The following is an 11,125-nucleotide window of genomic DNA, read 5'->3' on the forward strand; positions in this document are numbered from 1 at the left end:
CCACTCACCCCTGCCATGGGAGTGTGAAAGCTGCCAGAGACACGTCACGCGTGAGCAGACCGGCCGGGGCGGTGGGAGAGGGGCCGGGCCGGGCCGGGTCACATGGCTGCCAGGAGTATGAGCGGCTCACTGTGGATTTGTGTTCAGGAACTTAAAGTGAGGCCGGTTCATCTAGGTGTTCCTTCAGCCCCATTCAGCGGCACAGGCGTGGCTGCAGAGCGCGCGGAGCGCCGTGTGGAGAGCTGGGAAGTGAGAGTGGGACTAGGGAGGGGGTAGTGGCTGACAGCTGGACTTAAACAGGCCGGCGAGGGGAGGGAGTGAGGAACAGTGGAGGAGAGGTGGTAGGATCAGTGCGCTATAAAAGCAGGTGGTGGGGGAAAACTCTGAATCAGGATACCGGAGGGCGTGAGCTGCAAAGGTAGGAGGTGGTGGTGGACAGTGGGATGCTTGACACTGACATTGAAGAGGGACTGTGGTTCCTGGTAGTGAGAAGGATCATGGAAGGAGTGGCTGGGGTAGGTAGAGAGGCTGGGGTCCCTAGGACGGAATGTAAAGGTTATTGGAGGGGGGAGCCGAGAGGCCAGGATATTGGAAGAATACAGAAATCACCAATAATTAAAATAGTAGTGTGAGAGAGTGATACTAACTTTGGAGCTAAAATCTTCAAGAAATGAGGTGGCATAGCCCAGGGTCAGAGGTGACTGGGGAAGAAAGGCTGGTGGCAGATATGATCTGATGACATGAGGTTCTGAACATGGTGATGAAGAACAGGGACTGCTTACCAAATCCTCCAGAACCACTTGTACCAGGGTCAAGGAAGAAAGAAAAAAAAAAAAAACAGCCACCACCACGGGTGGGGTAACTGGGTTATGGGCATTATTAGGAGGACACTTGATGAAATGAGCACTGGGTGTTGTAGGCAACTGATCAATCTCTAAATTCTACCTCTGAAATGAACAATACACTGTATGTTAATTTAAATTGTATTAAAAAACAACAACAAACCAGCCGCCACTTGAGAAAAGCAGTGTCCTCAGGGGACAGCCAGATTTCTGTAAAAGTAAGAAGGTAAAAGAAACATTCAGAGAGATGGATAGTGATAGAGGGGATTTTGCTGATGATTCATTGGGTCTTAAGTTCCAGAGGGCACCGGGAGGGTTTTAGAAGTTGGAGAAAAGTGGCAAGGAACATAGAATTACTGTTTTGTTTTGAGAGCTCTATAGTAATTAGAAAGTGAGAGATGAGAATTGACCTGGCCACGGGGCAAGTGAGATCCCCAGCACAGCTCTCCAGCCCCACAGCTATGTTCTCGCTGTTCTCCCTCACACGCCTTGCGCTCCACTGGACTCCTGGGCGCACCGCTCCAGTCTACTTGCATTCAGTTTCCTACAATTCTAAGTGTTTTCTGACCTGTAGCCTTCATGTCCTCCCACTTGGGGATTGCCAGTTTCTTTTTAAGAGATTTCCTTTCTGTTCCTCCCCTCAGCCTAACCAGCAACCTCCGGTGACGTCACTTCTGTCTAGTCACTCACATTTCTTAGTCCCTTGGTTCTCTTCGATCTCAATACTCTAAAATCCAGTTTTACTTTGATAGGATCCATTCCTAAACAGGAGTGTAAGAATGAAAATAAATTAGGACGGACTTACATGGTGACACATTCTAGACTTTTCTCAGAACTTCTGGATTCTCCAGGAAGTAAATTTTTACAATGGGCTAGTTAAGAAAGAGGCTGCAATTTCTTAACTCTGTTCAGCGACTTTAATTAAGTGGAGTGAGAACAGCCCTCAGGCAGTTGGTGAACAAGGTAGGACTGGCATCGCTGGACTTCAGGCCCGTCAAAGACAGGTGCCATTTATGGATTCTCCAGGACACCCTGGAGGCTTCCAGAACACCCCCGCCCCCCATCATACACACCACACTAGTTCTTACAGCTCGTTCCAAGTCACATGGTAATTAGGAAGAGGAAGGTTTAGTCTCCCACAGATGTAAGAATATTTTCTTGATGAATGTAGCATCTGGCCACCAACTTACAGCAAGCTCTTGCCATCATAGGGGGAAATGGCGGCACAGTGAAGAGAATATAAATGGGTATAAATAGTCCGTCATTTCTGGGTTGTGGGAATGAGGACTTTCTCTGATTTTTTGGCACCATGCGATAGACGACCTAGTTGTCATCAGATTGAGACATAGTCAGATCATACAGGTGAGCACCCAGACGCAAACGAGAATTTCTTGATTGTACAGAGAGACACTGGACGTGTCAGGAATCTCTGCCTCTTGTGCCCCGGGGGGGGGGGGCAGATGGCTTAGATGACACTGCTACTGTAAGGGGGCTAGGCCAGCTGACCGTGAAGAACTTTGCCGGAGTACTCCGGATTTGGGCTCTGAAGAGGTCTCTCCATCTGCTGGAAGCTCTTAGCCCGGCTGCAGCCCTCCGCGCCCGCGTCTGAACGGGAGCCATCCAAGTTGCCGTCTAGTCACTGCGGTAGGCACAGAGCCTGTACTGCGAGTTGCCTTGACACAGTTTTCTTCCCTCCTCACAGCCAAGAAAGCAGCAGTGAATTTACTTGGTGAAGAAAAGAAGAGCACCTAAACCACTGACTGGATGAAACCTTTCTGCCCTCACTGTACCTTCCTATTAGCGCTTGGTGTTATATTAGGGACTGTGGTATAATCATTTTAATAATGTTGCCTTGGAAACATTTTTGATATATTAAAAAGGAATGTGTTGTTTTTTTTTTTTTTTGCTTACTTTTATTGTCTATATACACAGGGAGCACTTAAATTTAATGCAATGGGCAGTGTCCAAATTTTTGGAAAATATATTTTGCCTCTGGGTGGGAAATGTTACCATCCTGCAGGAAATGCAAACTTAAAATTATATATCCCATAGGCTTTGTACTTCAGCAGGCTCTCTCTGCATGCATTTTCTCTGTACTTACATTTTAAGGTAATCTTTAAGGTTCTACTTCATGTAATGTACAATTTTGTATTAAATATTTTTAATGTATTTGTGCATACATATATGTAGGGAAATGTTACTGTCTGTGACATGTATAATGCTCATAGGGAGCACCTGCCAAAAGCTAAAGGTTTCATTGTGCTGGTGTGATCTGTTAAATGAGGCTTCAGAAAATTAATGCTGACATTTCCATGAATAGTTAAGTGATCAGTGAGGTTGAATGGGGGCTGGCCTGGTTGTTCTAACACTGCAGCAGCTGAATACCAGAATAGCTCTGTAAAGCAGTCACTTTAGTGATAAATGGGGAAAGGTACCCACACACCAGTAATACACAGCTCCCAAATCCCTGTAGAACCAGTAATATTGTCTTGTGGCCTTTTAAAAAATTGTTTATAAGCTTTAGATTTGTCTGTTTTTAAGATGCTATAATGGAAACCATCCCTGGTTTCTCCTTCAGAGCTGAGTAACATGTTGGTTTAGTCTTGTTTTTTTACCTAGTCTTTTTTTTTTTTTAACCAGTTTAAGGAATCTCTAGACTTGCCCACCTTTGATTACATGTATGTTCTCGTTTGTATCATTAGCAGTTACATGCTAATGATGACACCAGGCTCTAAGAGCAATTCTGGGAGAATGAAGGATGATATAACCTATTATCTAGTTGGCAGTGAAAGCAAACTGCCTTCACCTTCTTTCTCTGGTGTTTAAGGTCAAATGCAAGAGGCCTCCCCAGTTGACAAGTCAGAATCATTTGTGGTCCATTTAAATGCCTTCATCTTTATATTTCATTTTGATAAACTGCAGATAACTACATAGTTTAAGTACAGAACAAAAAGTTAAAATTAAGGTTCCCAGCTTGATTAGCCTGCTTATAGGAAGCTCGACAGCTCGTCTGAACGAGAAAACCCGAGCTTCACACCAACCATACTGCTAGGATCCTTCCGAATTAGATTACACTGACTAAAACAAAACTGAGTGTAACAAAATGAAAACAAGTTTAAATATCCGGCCTGTAAAATACCTTTTAAGGGAAAAAGAGAGGATTAGTGTCTTTTGGATAACAGTTAAGACCATAATGAAATCTCATGATGTAAAAAATATCAAAGATATCCAGAATTAGGGACACTATCACCTAAATATTATAATATAGATTAGGGTATTTATTTTTTTCCTGGTGAAACCATGGTAATCATAAGGCATCTTATTAAAATTCAAGAAAAAAACTTTTAGAAAACAAGCAATTAATGGTTATTGGGAGAAAATCAAGCCTTAGATTAAAAAAAAAAAAAGTACCTCTAGGAGTATTTAAATCCGTTTCCCCATAGTAAATTACACTTTTCTTGGTGGCAGAAGAATGAAAATCAGCAACTTCTATCATACGGAATATATAAAATCAGACTGTTAGTATACAGAATATATAACTTTCAGTATACAAAATATCAGGCAAGATGGGGAAACATAAATGCTACTATTGCTCATAACTACTTGCAGGCTGATATCAGTTTAAAAACTACTATAGAAAGAAAATATATTCTGAATGCAACTTTTTTTGTCCTTTTAGCTTTTTCCTATAGTGCATTCTGTAAGAAATGTAAGTTACTATTTTTGGCACTCAAGGTGTACATGTTAATGACAGGAGAAGTTAATGAGTGAGTTGAGCAGTTCTGTCTCCGTTTAGATTTCCCAAAGAACACATTGCCATGGCTAGAGGATTTGGAAAACTAATTGAGCCAGTGTCTAGCCAGAAGACAAGCATTTATTTGTATATGAATGGTGATTTAGGGGTAAGTAAAGTCAAAGAATCTCCACAATTCTCCCCTTACTTGAAAGCTTTCAGACCAACAGTTACCGCTACTCTGGGGAGAGGCTTCTATCCACAGCCTGAAGAGAATGAGCATAGCTCTTAAATAGGTTACCGCCCATCCTGAAGATGTGATATATTACATGGAAATGGATGTAAATAAAATTCTGTTATCCCATTAAACTGTTGTTTCATTTTATTTTGGGGGGCTTTAAACAAATCTACAATCATTTAAGCGAAGTCTGAAGTAAATCCAGATAAATGAACCTGAAACACTGCTGTTTATAGCCCCATTCCTCACCTGGCCTGAGGCTTTCCCCTGGTGACCATGACCTGTCAGAGGAAGACTCCTGAAGGAGAACATACCAATGGTGAAAAGTTTCTAGCAATAATTAGGTTTAAAGGAAACCTAAACTGCTTTCTACCACCTGTCATGTTACACAGTCTCAGAGAATTTGGTTGCCTCTAAGTATATTTTGACATAGTAAACACTTGTATGTGCCTCCAAATTACTCTGTACTTTAAAGAGACCAAGGAAGAACTTGAGAATTTTATTAAAAATATCTGCTTCCGGAGGGTGTGTTTTGGTCAGCTGTGTCTTCTACATCTGCTTTTACATGTCTGTCTACTAGAATCATGGTGTCTGGAGTAAGAGTTCACATCCTTAGCCATCAGATACTAAGTTCTATGTAGTGCAGTAGGAAAGTAAATATATTTGAGAATGACCTTAATTAAACGTTTTTCTGGCTCTTTACTACAATATTAGCTTATAAAATCTATAACATAAACCTCATAGAGGATTAAGAGCAATAAGGAGTTTCTTTGGTTAGATCACTGGTTTTCAAACTTCAGTGTGTATTGGATTTTCTCTTGGGGGGAGGGGACTGTTAAAACAGATTGCTAGTCTCATCCCCCAGAGTGTCTGATTCAGCAGGTCCGGGGTGGGACTGAAAAATCTGCATTTCCAGTAAATTCCTGGGTGATGCTGATGGTCCAGGAACCACACTTTGAGGTAAAACCACTGGGTTAGGTAAATGCTATCTTTACGTATACAGTGGATTTTAGATCTGGCTGCATATTACAATTACCTGAGAAGCTTTCCCAAAAATGCTGGTATCTGCCTCCACTACCAGAAATTCTGACATTAATCTACTGTGATACCCAGGCACCAGTATGCTTTTAAAACTCTAGGGTGATTCTGGGGCGCCTGCGTGGCTCAGTCACTTAAGCGGCTGCCTTCAGCTCAGGTCATGATCCCAGGGTCCTGGGATTGAGTCCCGCATCAGGCTCCTTGCTCAGCGGGAAGCCTGCTTCTCCCTCTCCCACTCCCCCTGCTTGTGTTCCCTCTTTCGCTATCTCTCTCTGTCAGATAAATAAAATCTTTAAAAAAAACCAACAACTCTAGGGTGATTCTAGTATGTAGCTAGGGTTGAGAAATAGAAACTACTAGTGAGGTCAAGAATCCCGAGGTCTGGAGAGAGTTTGTCTTAGCTCATTAGTTCACCAGGAGTGCGTTCCCTAATGCTGCAGTAACACCTTGCCACAAATGTAGTGGCTCAAACAGTATAAATTGAGTAGCTTACAGTTCTGGAGATCAGACATCCGAAATGGGTGTGCAGGGCTGCATTCCTCCTGGAGACCGTAGGGGAGAATCCTTTTCCTTACTTCTTTCAGCTGGAAGCCACTTGCACTCACTGGCCTGTGCCCCTTAGTCCTCCAACTTCGCTTCCCTTTTAGAAGGATCCTTTTGATGACATTGGGTCCACCTGGATAATCCAGGCTACTCTCTCCAGCTGAAGATACTTAATCACATCTGCAAGGCCTTTTGCCATGTGAGAATATTCACAAGGGTTTTTTGGGGGGGGGGCACATTATTCTGCTACCACACCTCATCTCTTTGGTATAGAAATTTCGTTATAAAGTCACCCCCAATATCAAAATAACTGCAAAGAGCAATCTTAATGTTGGGAGGGAACTAAAAAAAGGAATGGTGAAGAAGTACCTTATCTTCTTCCAAATGAAAGACCAGCAGTTTGTCCTCCAGAGATAATAAGATCTTTAGAGTGGGGAGGACACAGGCAGAGTTGAGGGAGGGAAGTTGTGTTAAAAACAGGACTGAGGGGCGCCTGCGTGGCTCAGTCTGTTAAGCGTCTGTCTGCCTTCAGCTCAGGTCGTGATTCCAGGGTCCTGGGATCGAGTTCCCCATTGGGCTCCTTGCTCAGCGGAGAGCCTGCTTCTCCCTCTCCGCTCATGTGCTCTCTCTCTCTCTCAAATAAATAAAATCTTTAAAAATAAAAAAGCAAACAAAACAGGATTGAGTGACTCAATGCTGAGACCCATTTCTCTCACGCCACCTTCTCCCCCTGGGCTCCTAGACCTTTATCCTCCTGGAAGCTTGTTGAACTCCTCTCTAGGGAACAGATCAGCCTAAAACATTTCTGATCTTGGAAATTTCCCCTAAGAGGATATTTGAACCAGATATCCCTTTAGTGAAACAGTCTGCAAGCCCTTCTTAAGTGCCTAGAACTTCCAATCAACTTTTATGGGTTTTTTTTTACTCTTAAAAAGCCATCAATCTAAGGAAAGCCACTTAACATATCAGGGATCAAAATAAAAACAAACAAGCCAAAAAGGAAATTGGAAGCAAAAAAATATAAACCATATCCCCTGAGAAATAAGAATGACACTTATGAATTAAGGACAGAATGCAGGGCGCCTGGGTGGCTCAGTCGGTTGAGTGTCTCTTGGTTTTGACTCAGGTCATGATCTCAGGGTTGTGGGATTGAGCCCCGCATTGGCTCTGCTCAGTGTGTGGAGTCGGCTTGAGAGATTCTCTCCGTCTCCCTCCACCTCGGCTTCCCCCCCAGCTCGTGTTCTCTCTCAAATACATAAATAAAAATCTTAAAAAAAAAAAAAAAAAAGAACGCTAGAAAAAGGAAATATTCAGATGACAAGAGAGCTTGGAGAAGTTGAAAATACAAGAAAAATGAAAAGTTCAACAGAGGGGTTGGAAGACAGAGTTAAGGAATTCGAAATAGAACATAAAGGCCAAGAAACAGAAATAAGAGGAAAAAAAGATGAGAAAACTTGAGAACCAGTCCAGCACGTCCAATATCCAAATAAGGAGTTCCAAGATCAGAAACGGTAGAAAAACCATCGATGAAATTTTCAAGAAAATTCCCAGAACTGAAGAACACAAGTTTCCAAATTGAAAGGGCCCATTAGGTACCCAGCACAATAGACAAAAAAGGGCCCACACAAAGCACACTATTGTGATATTTTAGAATTCTGAGATGTGGTGAGTTTCAACAAGAAAATTGTGGGTGACAAAAGATCATGAACTGGGGCACCTTGGTGGCTCAGTCAGTTAAGCATCTGCCTTCGGCTCAGGTCATGATCCCGGGGTCCTGGGATTGAGCCCCACATCGGGCTCCCTGCTCAGCGGGGAATCTGCTTCTCCTTCTGCCCTTCCTCCCCACTCATGCTCTCATGCTCTCTCTCTCACTCCGCTCTCTCTCTCCCAAATAAACTAAAAACAAAACAAAACAAAAAAACACATGAACTACAATGGCTTGGACTTCCCTGCAGCTATAGCATTAGTCAGAAGACCATGTATAGAGTGTAGCTGTGCACTAGGCCTAAAGGGTTATAAGTAGAGAAGGTAAAAGCCTCCAGAAGAGACTTCTTTAAAAAGATGTCATTAAACTATCTGATGTGAACAAACTTATGTACTTACATACATACTTATTTACTTAGCTCCATGCCCAGCACAGAGCCCAACACGGGGCTTGAACTCAAGACCCTGAAATCAAGACCTGCACTGAAATCGAGTCAGATGCCCAATGGACTGAGCCACCCAGGTACCCTTGAACAAACTTTTTCTTTTTAAGATTTATTTTAGAGAGAGGGCACAAGAGGGAGGGGCAGAGGGAGAGTGGGATCTCAAGCAGACTCCATGCTGAGCGCACAGCCCGACTCTGGGCTTGATCCCACAACCCTGAGATCATGACCTGAGCTGAGATCAAGAGTGAGACGCTTAACCGACTGCACTACCCAGATGCCCCAAAACAAACTTTTTGAAAGGACATTTTGACAACTGATAATTTGTGGTTGAGTTAGTGATATTCAAATAAAAAAAAATTAGCTCTGAGGAACACACAAATCCAGAAAACAAAAATAATAGCATACTTCAGTGTTTCTCACTTTAATATGTGTAAGAATACCTTGGGGATCTTTTACATTCTGGGCTGGGCCAGAGTTTCTGCATTTTTCACAAGCTCCCAGGGGAGACCAGTGTTGCTGGACCCCTGACCACACTTTTAGTAGCAAAGTACTACATGGTTCAGCTATGAATGAAATATAGGATAGTAATTAAACTATGAATAGTGATTAAAATCAAGAAATATATTGGTAGGAGGGAGGATGGGAAGCATATGTTGGGGGTAAAGGAAGGAAAACTAAATCGTCCTCTTCTACAGATTAAAATTAACGCTTAAAACCGAAACTATTAAAACTAGCTAGCTCTTTAAATTATATGTAACACTGATAATAATAAAGTCCTTAAAAAGGGGGCAAAGGATATAAACAGCAATCACTGAAATAAATACAAATGGCATTTCAACATATGAATAAGTGCTCAGTCTTGCTCACTAGAAAAGATTCTATTTTCTACTTGATTAAGAAAGGTTCAGTTATGCACTGATTGCAACAATGTGAAGAAACAGCAATACAATGTTACAGCAAGAGTTCTGAAACCTTTTCTGACAATCTTTATTGCCCCATAACCAAAGTAATTTTAGACTCTGGTCATCTTTCTGTGACAAATTATTTGACTGCCCCAATATCCAGTGTCAACTTTCTTCTTTGGCTGACTCTATTCTCATTACTGAGAAAGCTATATAGTCACTTTCCTAACCTCTCATGTAGCTGAAGATGGACATGAGCCACAGTACTCAACAAGGAGACTTAAATGAAAGTTGGCTGGGAGGGATTTTGAGCAATCTTTAGCTTTCCTTTTAAGAGGGGACAGAACTGGCTGGCACAGCTATCTCTTCATTCTACCCTGAACTCTGATGTGACATTCGATGTTCTATCAGCCCTTTTATAAGCTTCAGACAACAATCCCAGAGGTGTTAGAAACCATGGATAGTGGAATGGAAAGATAAAAGAGAGTGTCAGTGAGCAGCTGAACCAACACCTGTAGTAACTTTTGGACTTCATGTTAATTAAAGGAAAAAATTATTCCTGATTAACTTCATTGTTTTGTTACGCACATTCCTGATACATTTTCCCAGAGGGTTGCTCTGAATCTTGTTTTGCATGTGCTGCCCCAGTATTTACTTATAAGTCAAATATATAAACTGCTATACCGTTATGTTCATTCTAAGACATGTTAACAACAGAAATTGTTAGAGAAAAAAGTGAAGATTCTAATCTTCTTCCTGCACATCCATGGATACAGCTTGGGTGTTTTAAGTCCACTTAAAGCTCTGAAACGCTGGGTTCACTTATTTTGTAACCAAGTGGAATTTCTTATCTCAAGCAATAAAAACTTAAAGAAAATGGGATTTACTAGAATGATATAAAGCACAGTTGATAGAATTCACAGAAGAGCCAAACCAGGCCACAAGAACAGGACTCGGATAACTCAAATTTGTAGACCATTACATATCTTGGCTCCCAGCATCTTTATGTCTGTGTTTCTGTTCCAGATTTGAATTCCTGAGAAATAAACCATTGGCCTGGCTTGGGTCATACACTGTGGTCAAGAGGCAGTCCTGTAATTAATAGCCCTTCCAGAAGCATATGAAGTCAGAGAAGGCAGTTTCCCAAATGATGCTCAGTAGACAAAAACAAATGGCTGGATAGGGATTCTCTTAAATCTTACACAAAATTACCACTTTCAGAAACAGTGCTTTGGAATAAAAGTCAGAATCTTCAATCCAATTTAGTTTCTTGAAAAAAAGTACATCTCAAGGTGTTAAAGCATGGGTGATTTTATTTTTATTTTTTAAGATTTTATTTATTTGACAGAGAGAGAGAGCACAAGTAGGCAGAGTGGCAGGCAGAGAGAGAGGGAGAAGCAGGCTCCCTGACGCGAGGCCCGACTGGGATCACGACCCGAGCCGAAGGCAGACGCTCAACCGACTGAGCCACCCAGGCACCCCAAGCATGGGTAATTTTAGAACTCCAATTAAAATAATGTTCTTAAGCCTACAAAATAAGCAAATCTAAAGCTTAACGTCCAGGACTTTCCATACATCAAGAAACTAGTAATTGAACAATTACAATAATTGATTAAATTAATATGATCAGTAGATGTCCAAGAGGATTTAACCATTTTCTTCTAGTTTTAAGCTCACAC

At 41.9% G+C, this 11,125-nt stretch overlaps 1 protein-coding gene across 1 annotated transcript in view; it reads left to right on the plus strand.

Annotated features, from left to right (window-relative positions):
* REEP5 (receptor accessory protein 5) overlaps window positions 1–4,944 on the plus strand; it is a 36,611-nt gene extending 31,667 nt beyond the window's left edge. Inside the window, exon 5 of the mRNA XM_032403850.1 lies at window positions 2,545–4,944. Within this exon, the coding sequence (XP_032259741.1) occupies window positions 2,545–2,594 (50 nt within the window). The 3' untranslated portion in view covers window positions 2,595–4,944. The remainder of the gene's footprint in view (window positions 1–2,544) is intronic.
* The last annotated feature ends 6,181 nt before the right edge of the window (window positions 4,945–11,125 follow it).

Source organism: Phoca vitulina, unplaced genomic scaffold (genome assembly GCF_004348235.1).
Source record: "Phoca vitulina isolate PV1807 unplaced genomic scaffold, GSC_HSeal_1.0 scaffold6, whole genome shotgun sequence".
Classification (NCBI taxonomy): domain Eukaryota; kingdom Metazoa; phylum Chordata; class Mammalia; order Carnivora; family Phocidae; genus Phoca; species Phoca vitulina.